The 20,647-nt window shown below is 41.7% G+C and overlaps 1 protein-coding gene across 1 annotated transcript in view; it reads left to right on the forward strand.

Annotated features, from left to right (window-relative positions):
• The window catches only part of YEATS2 (YEATS domain containing 2), a 45,542-nt gene extending 27,437 nt beyond the window's left edge, over positions 1–18,105 (forward strand). The window contains 15 exon segments of the mRNA XM_010077247.1: positions 1,489–1,604; positions 2,677–2,832; positions 3,553–3,726; positions 4,396–4,594; positions 7,556–7,687; positions 7,956–8,054; positions 8,817–8,835; positions 8,837–8,923; positions 10,077–10,150; positions 11,273–11,352; positions 12,313–12,514; positions 13,867–14,093; positions 15,252–15,326; positions 16,762–16,835; positions 17,691–18,105. Of these exon segments, the coding sequence (XP_010075549.1) occupies positions 1,489–1,604; positions 2,677–2,832; positions 3,553–3,726; positions 4,396–4,594; positions 7,556–7,687; positions 7,956–8,054; positions 8,817–8,835; positions 8,837–8,923; positions 10,077–10,150; positions 11,273–11,352; positions 12,313–12,514; positions 13,867–14,093; positions 15,252–15,326; positions 16,762–16,835; positions 17,691–17,799 (1,823 nt within the window). The 3' untranslated portion in view covers positions 17,800–18,105.
• Positions 18,106–20,647: the final 2,542 nt, after the last annotated feature.

A 20,647-nucleotide genomic window follows, 5' to 3' on the forward strand; every position in this document is an offset into this window, starting at 1 on the left:
ATGTAATCACTGTATAATTAATACATTTGGCATGTTTTCTATAAAGCGTCCTCGTACTGTTGAAGTCAGTAGTAGGATGGGGTTTCTTTGTTCCCAGCAGCACAGTGTGTGGTGCTTTTTAAGACCGAGTTCTCACAAGTGTCTTCTGGTTTGGATGAAACTGCTTTCTGTGCAGTGCTCTCAATGTCTTTGTGCTGAAAGCAGGTAGTGTAATATCCCTCAAAATTCAGCAAAAGGTTGTCTTTAACTCTTTGTTGTGATCTGTAGGAAGAGACAACTGCATTTTTATGATGTAGAACTGAGATGGATTCGAATGCTATTAAGTAATATAATGGCACCCTGGATAAACTAGAAACATAAACTGACTTTGAAAAGGACACGATACTGTGCCTTGAATGAGGGAAAGAAATAATTTTGAGTATTGATACAAGGTTTGGTCCAAAGCTGTTGAGACCAGAAGAAACACTTTGTTGTTAACGGGCATGTGAATCAAACTTGCTGTGAAATAACTGGAGGATAACATTGCTAAAATAGTTCTGATGGGCAATGCTTTGTTTATACTGTGCTATTGCTGTAGGGAAGGAATACTGCAGGTTTTGGACTCTGTGGATGAAGAGTTTTGTCATGAGCTTTCTCCAGAATGCTTGTGTGGGGCTGGGGTTAGAATGCGAGATGGATTGGGTGTAAACTATTTGCTCCCAGTTCTGATATTGGCAGTGAGGAAGAAGTATTAATCACTTGAATATATGAGGCTGTAAATAGCAGCAACATGGCAATAGATGGTGTGTCACTCAAAAAGTAGATAGTCTTGGTGAAGGGATTTTTGGGCCGTAGAACTTGTGATGTGAGCCCCATTACTTGAGATTTGGAGAGGCAGCTGGGGCAGCCCAACCTTGGCAAGGAAGTCTCACAGACATCAGGGAAGAGCAAATACTTGTGATTTTTATGGCAGAACCATAAGTATTTTTTTTTACCCTTGTTTCTTAATAAGGCTGCAAGAAAGTCAGTGTACATCTGGAGGCAGACCAATATCAAAGTGTCACTGCAAATTACCACTGCTAATACTCTGTTAACAAAATTGCATTGGAACACCAACAAAAGTAAAATTAAGAAGCCAGTGGGATTTGGAGTGTTTCTAGGGCTTTTGCTGCAGATACATAACCTACAGAAGACTGATGAAAAGACCGTTCATCTGTTGAACAGCAACTTCTTGTGACAGAAAATTCAAAACAGGCTGGAATGAGCTTTGCTTGCCCACCAGTCCTTATTTCCCCCACAGCCCCTTTCGTCCATGGCATTTGCTGAGCTATAAGAGAGCACAGCAGCACATCTGAACTGTGCTGTACTGGGTAATAATATTATTCAACTGCAAAACGTGTGGCAGCAAGCCTCTTGGAAAGCGTTTTCAATTACTTGTATATACAGGGATGCTTTAGCAGTTGACAGTGTCTGGTTACTGAAGGGTCAAGACTTTTCTTCTGGTTACAGGTCTCCAGTCTGGTTCTTCTACAAATAGTGGAGGAGGAGGAGGAACCCAAAGCACAAGCAGTAACTTGTCGCAGCACCTCACCTATACATCCTACATCCTGAAGCAGACACCCCAGGTCAGTGGCATAAGCATCTCAGTTGAAGCAGATTGACGTTTCAGGCTGCAGTGGTGTTAGGTGGATATCCTGTGGTTCTGTAGTACATGAAACATTCTTGGACTGTGGGATCTAGATCCTCTTTAACAACCCTTGTATTTCTTCCCTGCTTTACCACTTGCTGTTGCTATTGGCACACCTCTCCCCTCATCCCCCCTTGCAGGGTCGTACCCTCCTGGCTCCTTGCAGGCTGAGAAAGCAACACTGAGTAAGGCCAGGGTAAGCAGGGGGTAGAGAAGAGACAAGAGTGTGATAAAAGTACCTGGTGGCAGGGCCGCAAGGGTCACGGAAACAAGAGAAGTGATATGACAGAGATGATGCTGCAAGAGCTGTCTTACACAGTAGAATACATAAGAGTTGGAGGAAAGCAGTAGAGATAGGAGAATAAAGGAGAGTTATTGGAGTGAAACAGCTGAGTAAGAAAGAAAAATGAGGAAACGATCATGTGAAGGGATCTGTGTGTGGCAGTTAGAATGAAGCCTCTGAAGGGTAGCAACTGAGTACTGATGCGAAGCAGGAAGGGTGGCAAGGCCTCAGGTGGTAGGTTATTAGAGTGCACACCTCCAGTTGTCACTGTCATTTCTGTGTGCTGAGCCCTGAATACATACCCTTTGAGGGGGACTAAAATACAGTTTGAAGTGAGTGTGTGACAGAATATGTCAATTTCTCTGGTTTTTTGCCTAGCCTAGCAGTAGCCTCTCTGATTTTGCATGCTAAGCGGCGTTTGTCACAAAGAGTAAAGTTGAAGAGCATGAAGTGTGTTAAATTGTAGTGTATGGCTCTGACAAGACAGGAAACTGATTGTGGCTTTTTCACGCCTTCCCTTGCATCAGAAAGTGGTGTTCTGCACTGAGAAGACTCTGTCCAGCTCCTAGTGCAGAAACATCCACTGTAGTTAGCGGTGCTTTGTTCTGGAAGATGAAATCTTGTTTCATTGCAGTTACCGGCTTGTATCCTGTATTGCCACCCTTACATTTCTATTGACTTTTAACTGTTTCAAAGTGTTAACCTCCCTAACTTATTTCTGGAGCAGGGCACCTTTCTGGTCGGCCAGCCTTCTCCTCAGAGTTCTGGGAAGCAGCTGAATCCAGCTTCAGTTGTTCAGGGCAGTGTAGGAGTTGGAGCGTCTTCCACACAGGGACAAGCATTAAAAGTGATAACTGGACAGAAAACAGCTCTATTTACACAGGTAATGTGCAAATGGTGTGTTTCTCTCTTGCCAGTCGGCATTTTGTCAGATAAAGCATAGGAACTGTAGCCACACATTTTGAAAGCTTTTCCTTCGGTAGTTGTTTGGTCTTTGTATAATTATGATGCTGGCTGTACTATGATAAGGAAAGCACATGAAGGCCTACTTTCATACACAGATACTGGACCCCGGTTTTCCAGCTTTATTTCTGTTCTCACAGTGGGTCACGTTTAAGCTTGGGTTGCTAGTTTGTAAATGTGCTCTGGGATTTCTTAGTGAAATTGAATTAGAGAAGCGAATACAGTCAGGTGCAAAAATGTGCTTAAATATTTGAACCTTAGAAATGGGTCACCTGCTAAAGCTCTTAAATATTTTTGGTTTTGGTGTCCCTCAAAGGTGCTTCTTTTAAAAACTACCAAGTAGTCCCTACAAAATTAAAACTCCCCAAGAGTATTTGTAATTGATCATCCAAAATTCAAGATGGATAGGCATGTTTTTGCAAAGTCAACAGTTTGATAAAGTTGATTTCTGAGGAGATAATTTTGTTCCAGCTGTTATTGTCACAATTTGCTTTTTTCAAAAGTCTTTCGAAAATATTTTTCAGTAATTCAGAAAGCATTTGTCTTGTTTGTTTTGTTGTTGTTGTGGGGGTTTTTTTAAGTCATTAAAAAATATCAAAAAAAGACATGTTTTTCCTTATACTGAATTCTTTTTTCAAAGACTGCACCCAGTGGACAGACGTCATTGGTGAAGATATCAGATGGGTCTGTAAAATCAGTGCCTGCCTCGTCCCAGCTCTCCAAACCTGGCACCACTGTGCTGAGAGTATCAGGAGGTGTTATCACCACAGCTGCTGCTCCTGCCATGGCCGTTCCCACAAACGGGGTGGCCCAGGTGAGAAACAACATTGCATTCTGTAATATAGCATTTGTGCTCTAGCCAGTATAATCCCCAGGAAAGGACTTCAGCTTTTTTCACCCTGTTGATATTCTTCTTCTCAGTCAGCTTTGCTGGTGGTTCTGCTCTTCCCTGTGTTCCAGTGCGGTGCACACAACTGCTTTTCTGTTGGGTCATTTGCTGTTTGGCATAAAGTAGTATCTGTGATTTGTGTTAAATACTACTTACTTTTTTTACAGCTCTCAGTGAAGCTGCAGAGATAGAAATTTTCCATTCAGCCTCTTTATCCCAAACTTTTTTATATTTCTTTGCTGATACCTCTGAACTGCTGAGCAGCAGGGAAATATGAAACATTCCTGGGTCAAATTTTTCATCTGGAGGCCTCCCTGCTTGCTGAAGTTAAGGGACCTGGCTCTATCAAAGCAGTTGCAGTAGCAGTTCCTGTGTGCGCAGTTTCACTTTTTCTGCTTGAAACAGTCTCCATTCTATGTGTACCGTCATTGTATATAGGCTTTTGGATATGTGCTGGAGAATCTCTTGCTTCTTAATAATTGATAGATAAACATTTGGTTTTGCTACTTCTAGATATTACCTTGTTGTCCTTATTGTTGAATCATCTGTGACATGAAAAGGAATTTGTTACCCCTCTCTGTCTTTTTTATATAGCAAATAGATAATGCGGGTTCCAGTTCATCGTCTTCTGGAACTCCTACAGCCAAGACATCTGGACAACAACACCAAATCTGTATAAGCCAGAGCCCGTCAACTTCATCAGTAGTGAATAAGACGGCTACTTCCACTGTTGTAAGTGTTGCTTCTCTGATGACTACACCAACGCCTGTGACTGGAAAAGCTGCAGTATCAGGTATTAAACTCCCTTTGTGCCTTTCCTATAGAAACTTGGGATCCAGGTGTGAGTTCATTAGATGTCTTCACTGTAAGTGGAAGAATGTAGAGTCACCTGCATTTGTGAACGTGTAAAAGTAGAGCCATGCTTTCTAGAACATACCTTATTAGCATGAATTTTAGCTTAGCCAAAGAGATATCTAAATAATTTGGCATCCTATCACATCAGTGCATTGACTGTAACAGAAATAACAGCACGAGTTGCCCGTTGGTGTTGGAGAGGGATTTTAGTTTTCATTCCAAGTTCTCATTAGAAGATGCATTGTGTCTGTTGAAGAGCACAGTGTGTCACTGAATGCTGAAACTATCAATGTGTCAGTGATACTACAGACTTGATTAGTTTGTGAAACTCCACTGAAGTCGGAGAAGCTGCGTGAGCAGTATTTGGCTCTGAGCCTTTGCATCTGCTCTGTTTGACTTGGAAAGGAGAGAGATGTTGATTAGGGGGAATTGAAAGCTTTGAAGTCAAAATTTATTAAGTACAGTGAGGTAGATTGGATCTGGAATGTTTCAAATTAATAAAGGAAGAGGTAATAAAGATGGATTGCATTTATGTAGAGGGGACTTGTCCTTAGTTTAATTGTCCTCCACTGTCTTTTGTATTATGGAGAGCAAATATAGCAGGTTTAATTTGAGTATTATGGGTTAAAAATAGAAATTTTCATTTTGACTCCCGATTTACCTGTTGGCATGTTCTGTTCATTTGAAGTTACTTCTTACAAAGTGGAAACAGAGTACAAATACAGAAAAGAGAAAGTGAGACTGAGGCCATCTGACAGTGCCTTTTTAAAGTAGCTCTTCTTGTTTCTTACATACACAGTCTCCCAGACTCCTTATTTTTTCATCACTCTGTTTCCCAGAGCTTAAAAGTAAGTAACATAGTCTGTTAAGACTGCCACAATTCTGCAATAAGCAGTTAAGTATTTTCCTCTTTGCAAACAAAGCAGCAAGGCTTTTTTTGTAGGAATTCCGCCATTCTAAATACCTTTCAGATTAAGATTGCCATTTAGGTACGAGAGTATCATCTAGATCTTTTTGAACCTGAGGCACTGACTTCATCACGAATCCCAAAAGAAGCAGTTATTTTGATGTTTGAAAAAAGACACCACAAAACAAACAAAAAAACCCCAAACAAAACAAAATGCCAAAAAAACCCTTGTAAAAATTCTGGATATTTCTATTCTTAAATGCACCTTGGCAAAGAGAATCTCAAATTTTCCCATTGTTTTGCAACAAACAGTGTCTCACACCCATCAGGATAATAGGGATAGTTGAAAATGTCCCTTCTTACCTTGCTGTTTGGGTTCCTTGCTGTGCTATCCTGGTAGAGCTGTGCATCACACACTTGGGACATCCCCCGAGGCACGTGTTTAAATGATGCACTTTCTCAAAGTGTGGTAAACTGCTCTGGGAAGAGGCTTGCAAAGCTGTGAGTTTTTGATTGCTTGCTGAAGACTGATTCTGTGCCAAGAGAGACCTTTGGTTCACCATTCAACATCCCCAGAGGAACTAGGGGTCAGTGTATCAAAGGGAGCCAGTCACCATAGAGCTTGGCCATCCCGGGGCTGTGTGTTTGAGGAGGCTGAAGGTGGAAGAAAAGGTTTTGCTAAGATGTGTAGCAGTCAGATTTTTAATTCAAAAAATATGGGTTTTTATTTAAGTAAGTCTTAAATAGACTAAAATGTTTAAAAAATGAATTGGTAATACAAGGTAACCTTCTTCCCTGATGGTGAAAGCCTAACTTTCAGTTATGCTTCAGACCAGTGCTATGCATCTTCCAAACCAAGAGATGTCTTTACCAGACCTTGCGTGTCTAGTACTTGGAAGGCAGTTATGTTTTTACACAATGATAATAAAATATGAGGGAAATGGACACTTTATCTTGAAACAAATCGTGAGTATAAAATCACCATCATGAAACTAAGAAGTGTACTGTTAGCAGTGTTCTAAAATAGAAGCCTATTAAATTGCCACAATCTGAATAAAAGTTAGCTTTAGCTTGTCATTTATATTGAAAGTAGCCGGTTTTCCAGTAGAAAGGATGGAAATAGGCCCAAATCACAGTGTTGGAGTGCTAGCTGTGGTGGCTTGGGATGGCATCCCTGTGGAGGAGAGAGCTGGCAGACAGACGATAAGTGCCTCTCACCTGTGGCACTGTGGCACAGCTTGGAGTTGTGCAGATTTCCAGCAAACTCACTGGGTGCTGCCATTGATGATATCCGAGTGTCCTGCTTATTATTTTAGTCTCCACTAAAATAAATTATTTAATTCAGCCCGCTCTTTAATATGCTTCTTAGCTTGATTAGGCATCCTTATGGATGCATTCAGTGCGTGTTACAGAAAGACATGGAGCACTTGCTTCAGGTTATGTCCTTCATCAGACTCGCTGCAGCCTTGGGCTTGTTGTGTAGTTAAAACATGGTTGATTGTGCTCTGCTGACTGCGGTGGATGCTGCTAAGCTGAATTGCCGAGGAGTGTGCAGCACTTTGGTACCTCGGTGAGGGTGGCTGTGTTAGTACAACAGAGCTGTCAGTCACTGGCTCGTCAGCCCCTTGAGCACAAAGTCTTGTTCTGACAAGAGGGCGTTTTACTCTGTGCCGAGCCTGCTTCAGGTGAAAGGTTTGTGTTACAACAATTTTTGCTTAAGATTACTTAGGTCTTTAGGAAACTTGATTGACAAATACTAGAGCGTTGTGCAGCATGTGATACTGTGCACACTGTCCTGCAGCACCCCAGTTTTCTAGCAGTCACTCGTGTCAGTAAAAACTTGTGTGACAGTTCACTGGACTGTGGCTTGTCAAAAGCGTGGCAGTGCTAGCTTACATGCCATCCTGGTTCAGGCAGAAAGGGAGAGAAGTAGCTGGAGATAAACAAAATGGTGTGTTTTATTTAACATTTTGTCTTCCGTTCTTCTTGCAGGGTTGCTAAAAATCCACTCAAATCAGTCTAGTCCACAGCAGGCTGTTCTGACAGTTCCCAGCCAGCTTAAACAGCTCGGTGTAAACACAGCTTCTGGAGGTGTTCAGACAATACTCATGCCTATGAACAAAGGTAAAGGGCAGAGGAGGATGACAGATGGTGTTTGAAAATCCCCTTTGGCACAGGGTAGCTCTTGATCACTATTGGCATACATGGTCCAAAGTTAGAGACAGAAGAAAATGTAGCAAGGAAATTAATCCCTAAACTTTGTGCTGCAAACACTGTGTTGCTTCTGAACGTGGTTATTTGTCAAAGTGTATGAAGTTTAATTTTTTTTTTCCTTTCTTTGTTGTGTTTTTTTGTTGTTGTTGGTTGGGTTTTTTTTGCTGTTCCTCTCCAGTGATACAGTCGCTTTCTACCAGCAAAGTTTCAGCTGTTACAGCTGTCACAGCAGCAAGTACGGTTGTCCCTACTTCCCCTACAGCATCCATCACTAAAGGTAACAAGGAATTTCTCTGTAAGATAAGTAGTAAAAATAAGCTGGTGCTGCTTTATGCAAGTGGTCTCACTATGAAAATGGGCCCTGTCACTGTGGATTCCTTTATTTCCGTTGTTTGCAGGGTTTAAATCAAGTAAAAATGGCATCTGGGGACTAGGAAATTAGCAGTGACTTCCCCCTCAAAAATCCTGGGGCATAGGCAAGTACAAAGGAGGATGTTCTAGAAAGCTACCAGACTGCTTGGCCATTCTAGGCTGGGAAGGTCTCTTCTCTCTCCTGTTCCTGTCTCACTGGGGTTCTGTCCTAGGTGTAAGAAAGTTCACTGATGTAAAAATCAGTGATGTCTTCAAAAAAGTTCTCACTTTTAAATGTCACTTCTTGATAAAACTTGTATTAGTTTTCTGTCCAGCTCTTTCTTTACAGAAGGGTCAGTCTACATTTACGGGCAGTTCAATTTAGATCAGGCAGTCATATGCAAAACATCAGCAATGGATAATGCAAACGCAGATTTTCTAAGAAGGATGAAATGTGAGCATGTTGAGATTTGGGGGAGGGGGAGACGATGCATGTTCTGGTGGCTTTCCTTCAGCAGAATTGAAAGCCAAATACTTAAATGCTTGTTCATGCTTAACAAACAGAATGCAAACAACAGATGAAGTGATGTTATGTAAGACCCTTAGTCTTACTGGAGTGTCACAAGACATTATTTATCAAGCTGACTAGTACTTTTAGTCTCTTAAAATGTGTTCTGTTTCTTTGAAGTTAAGATGGAGCCTGATTCAAAAAAACAGCAGTTCTGTGGGTACCCAAGAAGGCCAACCAGCAGTAAAACCAGAAGAGAGCTCCGAACTTGGGAATTACGTTATCAAGTAATTGTTTGTTTCTGATTTCTGACCTTTAAAATACAAGGTGAAAAGGAGGAGATTCTAGAGATACGTTCAGTGGTGTTAAGTTTGACCTAGAAATACATTATAAAATCTTCAGTCCTGTACACTGCTGTATCAGTACTAATCCTGTTGACTGGCATTTGTTTCAGATAGTGTTGGTATACAGGGCTCATGAAAGTGAAAGAAATAATTCGAAGATTTGCAGTTGTTTTGGGGTTTGCTAAAATCTCAAGCTGCTAAAACCTCTTTACCATCCACTGCTTGTATAATTCCCATTGCCATTGTGTGTCCTTACTGAGGTCAAACTGCCCAGTGAAATGCAGGTCAAAAAAGGGGCAGCTGAAATAAGTAGAACTGTCTCTGTTCTTGCGTCCCTAGACTTGTAAAGCTCACATACTTCTGTAATTACTTAGTATGAGGGCTGTCTTGGTTCAGAATTGGAATTAAATAATAAAAATTAGTACTCTTGCAAGTACTTGTTAGTGTTTTTTCACCAGAACACAGTTTGCAGTATTTTCTCTGCATGTTTCTTCTAACTTGTAGGATGTTTCCTCTGCTCTTGATTCCTCCAGTGGCTGACTTTCCTCTCTCCAGGTTTTGAAAAGTTTTGTTAGCCTGACATATTCCTGCCAACATTACCTTGATGGAGAGTATGTGTAGGAGACAGGAATAAATCTTAAGTGACTACACACTGGAAAGTATCTTAGTTATAAAATAACTAATGGAAAATACAGTTCTTGACAGTTAAATTTACCTAAACTCCTATAGGTGCAAAGCTTCCCTTGCACTATCCCATGTTCCTACTGGGACAGTCCGCACTAATAGGTGCTTCTTATCCCTCAAAGTAGCATTGCAGCGTGCTAGATGATGCAGGGATTTCTTACAAACCTGCCCAGAAAAGTGTGTCTTTAGTTTCTTCATCATGACAACTGCAGCTTCAGATGTGGACACTTTGTCAAGAGGAAGGGCTGTTTGAAATACCTTCTCTGGATTGGGGCATAGCATTTTATCCTCACACTAGCATTGCTATAATGCCTTGGGGCTCAGAACTTTAAACCATGCAGTAATTTTGAAACCTTTCTGATTAATTGCTTCCAACAGTATTCTTCATTGTGATTCTTTTTATCCCTTGCAGCATAGAATATTTGGAGAATGTCCAGCAGCTTTTAACAGCAATAGTGAAGAAGGTTCCATTAATTGCTGAAAAAAGTAAGCACGAAATGAAGAGGCTTTGCTTTCTATTTTCAGTGTACCAACATAATGCCTTGCATACTCTGTAGCTGCAAAAATTATTAAAAGGTGGAATGAAATGAAGCCATTCTTCTAGAGAGCTTACTCCAGGGGTTATTCTAAAGTTACTTAGAAATAGGTTCTTCCAATGAAGCCCAATATGTTGTCAGCACTTTCATCTGGTTTTTGGTTAGAAACAGATTGCAGTTCCTCATCTAATGGCTGCAAGTAGATCTGCTTTACCCTGGTTTGCCCTTAATGGGTCTGGTTTTGGGTTTTAGTTTTGTTTTGGTTTTAATGCCAGGGTTTCAGAAATGCTTGCAAATATTATAACATAGCTTGACATTGTAATGTGTGTGTTATTGGGGGTTTTGCTTTTTTTTTTTTTAAACAAAAGGTGGTATTTTGCAGAGAAACGTTTTAATCTCTTATGGTACTCTATAATTGCATACCTCTTGCTCATGTACATAGCCGAAAATTTATCAGTTTCTCTGGTAACTAGGGCACTTTGAACAAGTAGTCCTGGAGACTGGGCAGGGCAGACCCTCTCAAGATAAGCACAGTGAGCAAAGGAGGAGTGGGTGACCCAGTAAAGCTTTCATTACATACAGCTCTCTGGCCTGCAGCAGCATTTGTAAATCTGTTGCGTAGGATTCATATCCCCTCCTCACATTTTTGCCAGGAAACCTGTTCATTGCTGTTTCATTTTTATGTTGTAATTTGTTTTGGGGGGGGAAAAAAAAAAAAAAAGAGTTTTCCAAAGGGAGAGACTTTGACCAGTAAGACAGACATACAGGTCTACATCATTACAGTTTTCAGGGGAAGAAAAGGCTTAAAACAGCCCATAGCCACAGCTGTCCTTGTGTGTGAGCAAGAGGGATGCTGGGTTTGCATCCAAAATCACAGTGTCTGCTGGATGTATTTCTGCTATGCTTGGAGAGAGCACAGCATTTGCAAGAGCTAAGAGAGTTACAGTCCTTGATCCTGTAAGCAAGAAACACATTTCCCTCTTCCTCTCCTCTAAATAACATCAAAACCAGAATTAATCTTAACTTCACATACTAAAAATTTAATACTGATTTTTGGCTTTATGTTTTCTAGGTGAAGACGTGAGCTCTTTTTGTGCCAGTTCAGTGGAACAGTATTACAGCTGGAATATTGGGAAGAGGAGGGCAGCCGAGGTAATTCTCTCCTCCTGTGTTTTGCAAGCAGTCGTTAGGCACACAAGAGGGATTTCTAAATTATGGAAACTTCCTTGTTGTTGGCTGATTTGTTTTCTGAAGCAGCCTGTCGCATTTTAAATTGAAACATTCCTTACTGCAAGATGCACTGATTTGTATCCAGGTGGTGACCCAGCTTATTGTTCAGAGACTTTCTCAAGCAGAAGGGACTCTGAAGGTCATTTTTTGGTTGATTCAAAGTAAGGTGTTTTTGAAGCATTTCAAAAATCGGAATTTTTGCAAGCTGTCATTTAGCACTGTATCCTCATCAATCCTCTGGGGCATATTATCGTCATGGGAACTTTGCCCATCATACTGTGTCTGTCTTTTCATGGGATTGTGTCTGCTTTCTGTAGGAAGAGAATTGAGGGATCTAACGTAAGCAATGCTAGTGCTGAAATAGATTGTCAGTTCACCAAAGATAAATACTTCAGTTAATCTAGACCTTTTTGTATTGTGGTTGTTATGTTTCCTGCTATTTTTTCATATTTTGTCATCTCGCTATGGAGTTTTACAGGGAAGATGTTAAAATTAATTAGAACCTCTGCTGTTGCCAACTTAAATGATTAAAGAGCTTAACCAAAATTTTGAGATGCATATTTTGCTCTAGTGGATTTCTTGCACTATGCCATCTTAGGTGTTACTTGGGAGATGACACATTTTAAGTCAAGACAAATGTGTCTGGGCCCCTTCTTCTTGAGGTTTTGTTTGGATGACAAAGCAGAGTTTAAATGACTTGCCTACAGCTGCCTAGTATCAGGATTAGGACCGTCTTCCACATTTGTTTTTCATTGTCATCCTGACTTCTGAGAAAATTGCATTCTTTTGTTTTCCTTGCAACCTGGATTATTGTTCTGAGCTATAGTCCAGCCTTAAATGTTTTAGCCACTGTGATGACCTGTCCATTTTGATTTGTCACAGTGGCAACGAGCGATGACAGTGAGAAAGATCCTACAAGAAATCATAGAAAAGCACCCCAGGTTTCACAATATTACACCTCTGAAAACAAAGCATGTGGTGCACTGGTGTCGATGCCATGGCTACACTCCACCTGACCCTGAGACCTTGCGGAACGATGAGGACTCGATTGAAGATGTGCTGACACAGATAGACAGTGAGCCAGGTGAGTATAGAGGGACAGAACGCTCCTTTCTGCCAGAGACGCCTTTTATTAGATGGCTCAAGACTGCGTGTGCGCACACATGTGCTGCTTCTTCAGGAGAAGGAGATTCTTACTTTGTTTTTAATTCACTCTGGAATAACAAAAGTTGGAGATCATATGGGCAAGCCTACAAGTGAGACTGCCCGTTGTCCTTATCAGTCCTGATGTTTTCTGAGGCCTCTTCTGGGGTTTATTGTGCTTTGGGGCGCTTGGAGGCCTCGTGTAGATAACTCTTAGGAGAGATGATTCTAGCCCCACCGTGTAATAATTTATAAGTGCGCACAAGAACTAACCATAGGGAGAAATGACACTTCTGCCCTTGGGTAAGCTTAGCCTCTGTTAAAAGACTTACTGTGCAAACAGGGTAAAGGAATTCAGGTACAAAAAAACCACCAAAACTGGCAGCAGTAGCATGGAGCTCAGTGGGGTCTAATTTACCTCAAAAAATGAGGTGAATTGGCCCATGTGAAGCTTCACGTTGTGTTATTACAGCTGCTACATTATTGTACTAGGCATAGCTCTGGGATGTCCAGTCCATTTTAGTGTGTATTAAACATACATCTTTAATTTCGTCGATTCTTCACAGTTAAACTCCTTTGTTTCACCTTCAGATAATACTTCTTCCAAAGCTGAATGTCTTTCTGTTCTGATCATACAGGGGTTTCAGGTATTTCACAGAAGAGTATGGATTTGGTTATTCTTTGCTAAGTCTGGCCCTCTGTTGCAGTTCTTGAAACATTTTAATATTTGTATCTAAATAACCGGATTTATGTAGCTCTTTGAAGAAAAGAATCTGTTCATTGCGTAGCTTTCCACTGAAGGTTTTACTGACTCGTGTCAAGTATGTGGAGAAGAGGTTACCCTTTTGTAATTCCACTGCAAATCGGTCTTCTGATTTGTCTTAAAAAGCATGATAATACTTGCCACAAGGTAAAAGATTATATAGTGCCACATGGTGCCTATATAGTAAAAACTCCACTTCTCCAAGACAGTTGAAGAGCATCAGACTGCTTTGGCAGTTGCCAAAAAGCTTCTGTGAGAATGTGTAGGAGACTCACATTAGCCTGGGTTTGTTTGAAATGCAGCCACTTTGATTGGTGTAGGGCAGATGAGGGAGTGGACCATAAGTGTCATGAAGATATAATTAGAAGGCTCTCAAGGACTGTTTGCGTTTCTGTTCATCCTTACGTTTGGTAGGAACTACAAAAATAACTTCCAATTACCTTAATTTCTTACCTTATTTTGAGTGTGCGTCTGTTTATAAACAGCTTTCCATAACCTATCATGTGTTTAATTGATCACTTCTTTTTCAGAATGCCCTTCATCTTACAGCAGTGGTGAGGAGCTGTGCCGAAAACTAGAGGAACTACAGCAATTTCTGAAACGAGAACCAGAACACGAAGAGGAAGTAGATGTTCTCAACTTTAGCGAGCCATTAAAAATAAACATTAAGAAAGAACAGGAGGAGAAACAAGAGGAGATGAAGTTCTACTTGGCTTCCTTGCCTGCATCAGAGTTTGTGAGGGACACTGCAGAGAAGGTAATAAGTGAATCATAAAGCTAATAAGAACTACTTTTAAGCTAACTGTGGTCTTACATTTATTTAGTTGCCTTTCTTTCATCTATATGGGCCTCTGGATCCTTTATGAAAATTTTTATAAATGCCCTGGAAAAATTGGACCTTCTGACTCGTGACACTCAGCTGGCCAGTGCTGGCAGGAGTAAGTGAAGCATGCCAGCTGGGAGGGAGGTCCTGTCAGAGTAGCGGTGTTGCAGGGCTTAGCACCAGAACAATCATCCTGGAAGGCTAGAAGCAAGGGGAAAGGAGGGAAGAGGAGCACTAGCACTGAATTCTTCCTGTCCGTCACACAAAAGATCTGGGCGCATTTCTTGGAGCATGGCTGTTTAATAGCAGCTCCTGAAGAGAAGTTGCGGTAAAGCTAAGACCACAGCAAACTTCTCTACTGCTTGGGTTTCTCCCCACTATTCAAATTAGGGTAAAAGAAAGGGAGCAGGGAGGGGTCTTCTCTCACAGCAACAGGTAGGAAAGAGAAAAGACTGGCTCGGCTTGTAGGAAAGATTGCTCGCCATTGTACCAGCAGAGGGATTTACATGGAGCAGTTGTGGGTGAAAGAGAGCATCTCTGTCTCCACCTCAAATGCTGCCATCAAGGGATAAAACTTTTGGTTCTGTAGTGTACCTAGTCTCTTGTGGCAAGGGCACAGGCATGATGAGAATATGACTGGGGGATGAAACACTTTTGATATGGAACTTTTGTGCCAGGAGTACTGTTTGAAGTAGTTGCAGTTGCCATAGTTAGGTGCAAAGAAGATTGAGTAATGGATTGAATATATATACAGTTTTAAAATGGAGCTTCCATTCTCAATCCAGAGACAGCCAATGCAGCCTGTTTTTTGTGGGGCCTTTCTGAAATAAAAATTAAAACCTGCTTTTGTTTCCTCTGTGTTTTAAAGGCATTTCTGCAGGCTGTTCTAATGGTCAAACTTCATTTTCTCCAGAATTTTTTTTAAAATGAAGCCCAAGGTTGCACTACCTGAAAGTTCTGCAGTGTCTGCTTGCATGTTTTTTAACTACCCTTTGTAGCAGATTATTTCTGTTATCTCATTCTCATCTCGTCTGTAGTAAAACATGGGTTGTGTTATTTGATGTATTTTTTTTTCTCTTTTATATTTTATAGATAGGGATTTCTTTTCAGCCTGCTGAGGTGCAAAAGAATGTTTATGCATCAGTAATAGAAGATATGATTTTAAAGGTAAAAAATTAATTCACATTAAGAACTTTTCTGTAACTGTATAATCCAGTAATGTAGAAAAAAATGATTGAATGTCCTTATTAATATGCAGTTATCAAATCAGGAAATGCAGAGTTTGATGTCTGTCTTTGTGCATACGTATGTGATATATAGCTGACCAAAGAGCGTCATATACTTCTGTGTGTGTTTCCAGCTTTCTAACTGATTTGTTGGCTTGGAGACAGAATAGTGATTTGCAGATTCTCGCCTCCAGCAAGATACTGACTCATTCTGTAGCTCTGAAAGTACCCCTTACTTTTCTGGCTCTTACTCAGAACTGGTGTGGGGGGAATCTGCCAGAGTTCTGTAAGACTCGATTATTTTGTAAGAGGTTAGGTATTTTTTCCTAAATGCTGTTCAGTTCTTTTTTGCCTGGGTTGTCTCTACTAGGAGACTGCTGAATTGCTGCAGACAGCAGCAATTCTGCCTTGAACAAGAAACCATTTATCTATCATAATCAATTTTGGAAAAAGAAAGACCGATTCTTACCAAAGCTTTGAACAGCTTTGAATTGAAGTTCTTGGGTTTGGACTGAAGGCTAACACAGATTATTTTTAGCAGTGCTCTGCTGTGTTTCAAGCCAAAGACAGATTTTTGGGGTTGTTTTTACAGACTGCTGCTTATCAGAATATCAGCTTTACAAAAGCTAATTAATTCCAGGTCACACGTGCACGTGCACGCACACTTCTGCTGTGCTCTCCGTTACTTATCATAGTTGAACTCGGATAGAGATGCATCCCTTTGTAGACACAGATTGTAACCATCAGGTTGCTCCGTTGTAATTGCAGAGTTATGCCAGCTTTCCTGACTGAACGTCCCCGAAACCTCTGCTCTAGTCTTGATAGAAGCACAGAAAGCCAAGAGCCTTAATTAGCTTCTGATTGAACCTTGATTAAGCCAAGTGTGTAGGGCATACAGCTGCTGTCTGCTTGCTGTCCAGGCTGGGAGAGGTTTTGTGAAGTGTCTTGACATAAGCCTGGTGACGACAGGGAGTAGCTAACAAGCATATACCAGCTCCCAGGAGAATATCTGGAACCTGCCACATACAAAACAAGCTCTGGTGTGCGAGAGGCAGGGCCCTGAAGTGCTCTTTGAAGCACAGGCTCTGGAACATTGGATCCACCCTGTTGTGCACATACTGCTCAGGTCCAGAGAGAAACTAGGTTGGTCAGTTGCAGTGTGAGCTCTGTGCATCTCTAGGTCTCTCTATAAATATACTCAGTTCTTATTACTGTGCCAGTAAAACTCACTTGGGCATCTTGAACTGCCGCCCTGCTGAGGGAATATAGGATTGAGGTGAGCCAGAATTTCAGCTGCTCTTACACTGATACTCGAGCAAATAGCACGTTCCTGTCCTCTTCTCAGTGCTGTCTCCTAGTGTTGTCTTTTGTCGTAGGCCACCGAACAGCTTATGAGTGATATCCTACGGCAAGCACTGGCTGTGGCATACCAGACAGCTCCTCACAACAGGTACAGCAGCATGTTTCCTCTTCAGCCGCATATGCCAGCACTAGGGGCTGAACTGCTTGAGGAATTTAGTCAGATTAGCTCAGACCATGCAAGTGAGGGAATTTTTGAACGGTATTCTGGGAAGGTCCAAGCCTTAGGAGTGGGTTTGTCATCTCTTAGCTTCATAGCAGCAAAGGATGGACAACATTAAAAACTGAGGCAAGGTTCTCCAGTGTTGCCACGCTCAAAGGCGAATGACCTGTTTCTGCAGAGCCATGTTGGAAGAACCTTCTTGCACCTGTCCATCCAAGGTTACCACGTAGACAACTTACCCATGGTCAAACAGAACTTAAAAGGACCTACATAATCTCTTATTTATTTTACTGATATATTCCTTTATGGCCCAGATACTGAGTGATTTTTATGGTAACGATTAGCCCACATCTTGATTTCTGTTCAGCACCATGATTTGGGACAGCTTGAAATTTAGAAAAAAAAATAGTGCTATGAGAAAAAATGTTCAGTTTAAATATTTGCTTGTCTGCAATATATAAATATTTATATAATAGATATTAAACATGTATATATGTTATATAGAGAAATATCTACATATGGTCTGTGCTACAGAAGTTCAAGAATTAATACTTCAACACTTGATTTTCCTGTCCCAGTGCCCAAGATGTTTCCCACAGTTGTATGAGAGTGGCTATTTTGTGTTGTGACATTGTAATGCTTTTCCTCTGTTGCTCTAATACCTGCTCTTTTATCCTTTTTTAGACCGATTTCCCCCCCTGTTAGTAAATTTATTGGCTTGATGCTTTATGGACACTTGTCTTTTTATGTGCTATAATAGCATCTCTGATGCATTCCCTGCAGGACTCCAAGAGAGATCACAGTGATGAATATTCACAAAGCCATCTGTAATATTCCCTTTCTTGACTTCCTCACAAACAAACATATGAAGATACTAAACGAGGAGCAATGAAATAGAGCAGAGAAGATGCTACAGGAAAGGTGGATTTATGACTGAAGTTGGGTTGACAAATCCAGTATTTCTGTAGGACACTATTATATACACTTATAATATTGGGCTACTAGATTGTTACCTCCAATTAAAGATGCACCTTAAAGCAACAACATGATGCTCTGTTCCAAATCAAGTTGTTAAATGTCAGTGTTTACTTGGTAAGTGTATGTTCAGTGGCTGAACAAACATTGTCAGTTTGCATCAAGTTGCTAGCTGTGAGAGACTCCACAGGCCTGGTCCCTCTGAGACAGCTGAATTGATGAGGTTGAACATTTTTTTTAAGAAACTGTACTTTTTGATGGAGTGTATGGATGAGTTAATTTCCCCATGCAGCGGGTAGAGCAGTTGCTTTGGCACTCTGAATATGAGAAAAGTCAAAGGCAGCTTTCAAAGGTGGGCCATTTGAGTAGATGGGTGGGTTGGTTGGGTTTGGGGGAGCAGAAGGCTAATGGCTGCAACAAATTCTGCCAGTCCTGCTTAAGCATGATGTATGTGACTGAGAACGCAGCTGGGTAGGCTTATCATTAGCTTATTCAGCTAAGTATCACCTAACTAAATTCTTTGCCTTTCTAGAGGAGATGTCAGATGTCACCTTTCTTAGTGACCTCAGAAAGGGTAGACTGGCACATGCTCGGTCAAGATGAACAAACCATAAGTCAGGCTTGGTAAGATTTGACTGACCACTTGACCACATGGGAAAGGAGAGGAGCAAAGACAGTATTCAGTGTTTGTGGGCTTGGACTGGCTGAAACCCTTTGCTTGCCCAGCGAGTGCCTCCGCAGGCTGCCAGAAGGTTTGGAGTGTGCTGGAGGGCAGGTGACCAGCTGTGTTGTACAAGTCTTGGTGTTTTGACGGCATTTGCTAATCATCAGCATGGATTGTGAAGTGCTGTGGGAGCAACACCGCTTTGGCTTAACACGGAGAGGCCTGATAGGATCAAAACTTCAGATTTGATGCTTGTGGGGACCTCCTCTCATGTCTTGACTGCAGGAAGAAGCTCTACTACTAACCCCAGCACTTAATCTGTCTCAAGAACACTGGTGTAGGAGACATGTCTGCAGCCTGGCTGTCAAGACCTTGCTGGAGAAGGCTTTGCTGACAACATCCGACCACCCCACATCCACCACCCCTCTGTCCTGACCCATGGGTACTTGCTAGTAGTGTGAATAAGCCATTGTAAAGTTGGTGGGACTCCTGTTGGACTGTCATGCTTTCAGGGTGCTTGTTTTGTGAGGCAGTGCTGTCATGTGGGTGGAACATGGGTCAAACAGCCAGAACCTCCAAAGCGCTGATCTCAGCTGGGTCTCTGATCTGCTGCATGGCCTTTGATTTAATCACTCTGTGCCTCAGTTTCCCCATCTCTGAGCATGGGGAGCAGGATACCTACCTCACAGGGGTGTGCTGAGGCCTCGCTCTTGTTGGTGCCGTGCTTTGACAATACAAAGCCTTTTATAAACATTAAACTACAGTTACCTTTCCTGGCCTAGGGTAGGAACAGAAATCTTAAAAATGTTACCTTTTGGTGCTTTTTTCGGCTAGAAGACAGGTGATAGTAACTCCAATAGTGTGCAGGAACTGTGGAAAACGGTTCAGTTTAGAGGGTGGTTTTAGGCTTCCAAGGAGAGTAGCATAGGTTTGATGCAGTTCTTAAACTGAAGAAGGTACTGTGTACCTTAGATGAGGTGCTGCCTGTCTTCTCCACCTTAAAGAAAACTAGGGTCTGCAGCTAAGCCCTTCTCAGTTCGTCAGAGCTAACAGGGACTTACAGTTCGCTTGAGTAAGAGTGGCAGAAGCTGGCCCTTGAATCTAGGAAATGGGACCAATGGATGAAATCCAAAGAGCATTCAGAGAAGGACTTAAATGCCCCCTAGAAAGGGCATTTCAGATGCTGTGGATTCAAAAGATAATCCTGGCTTGTTAGGGTGAGCTGAGTGCAGGATTGCCTGCATGACTGAAGTGCACAGCTTAGTTTTTCACCTGAGGTCAGCGTGAAGGAGTCAAGTAGTCATGATGATGTTTGAGTTCAGTGCTGAGAGTCAGGAGGAATCCAGGTAGCTGTGGAACTGCAGGCCCCACAGTTTTTTTGTAGGCTGTAGTGAAGTCCATACTGGTTTGAGGCACCCCTGTACACAGCTTTTAGAAAAGGGCATTTTCAAGATATCTGTCACTATCGCTATGACAGCCTGCAGGTTGTGTGGGAACAGCCTTTTGGGCAAACTCAGTCGTGCTATGATCTTCTGCAATGACACATGCATTTCCAGCCCACATCTCTTGTGGGCTTAGTTTCTGGGATTTTGGTAAACCCAGAGCAGCTGTCGAGGATGCAGGAGCTTGTCTTTGGGCATCTGTTTGCAAATTGTGGCTTCTTTTCCTGTGTCCTGCTTTTCTGTGAGGACTGGAATTTCAGAACGAGTCCTTAACCTGGCCGTGAAGCAGGCAGGTAAATGCCCCTTGTTCTTGATGGGGTTCTTGCAGTGGAGATCTATTGCTACATTTCTGAGCAACCACAGGTTATTCTCCTAGGAGATGCTATATTAATAATATATAAAGTTTGCTGAAGAAAAATAAAATATTAAAAGCAGATAGAAAATAACACATTTGTTTAGTCCTTCAGATGTAGGAAACGTTTGCAACAAGTTCTTTGAATTTTGAAAAGCGGTGGGAGAAAAATCTGTTGGTGAGAAGTTCCTGTGGGAATTGCTTGGAGATGAGTTAGAGGTTGTGGAATTTCATGCACCTCTTCAGGTGTGTGAAATGCTGCAGATGATACGGCGTGTTGAAATGTTACGGTATATCTCTCTGGCTT

Source organism: Pterocles gutturalis, unplaced genomic scaffold (assembly GCF_000699245.1).
Source record: "Pterocles gutturalis isolate BGI_N339 unplaced genomic scaffold, ASM69924v1 scaffold30748, whole genome shotgun sequence".
In the NCBI taxonomy this organism is placed as follows: Eukaryota; Metazoa; Chordata; class Aves; order Pterocliformes; family Pteroclidae; genus Pterocles; species Pterocles gutturalis.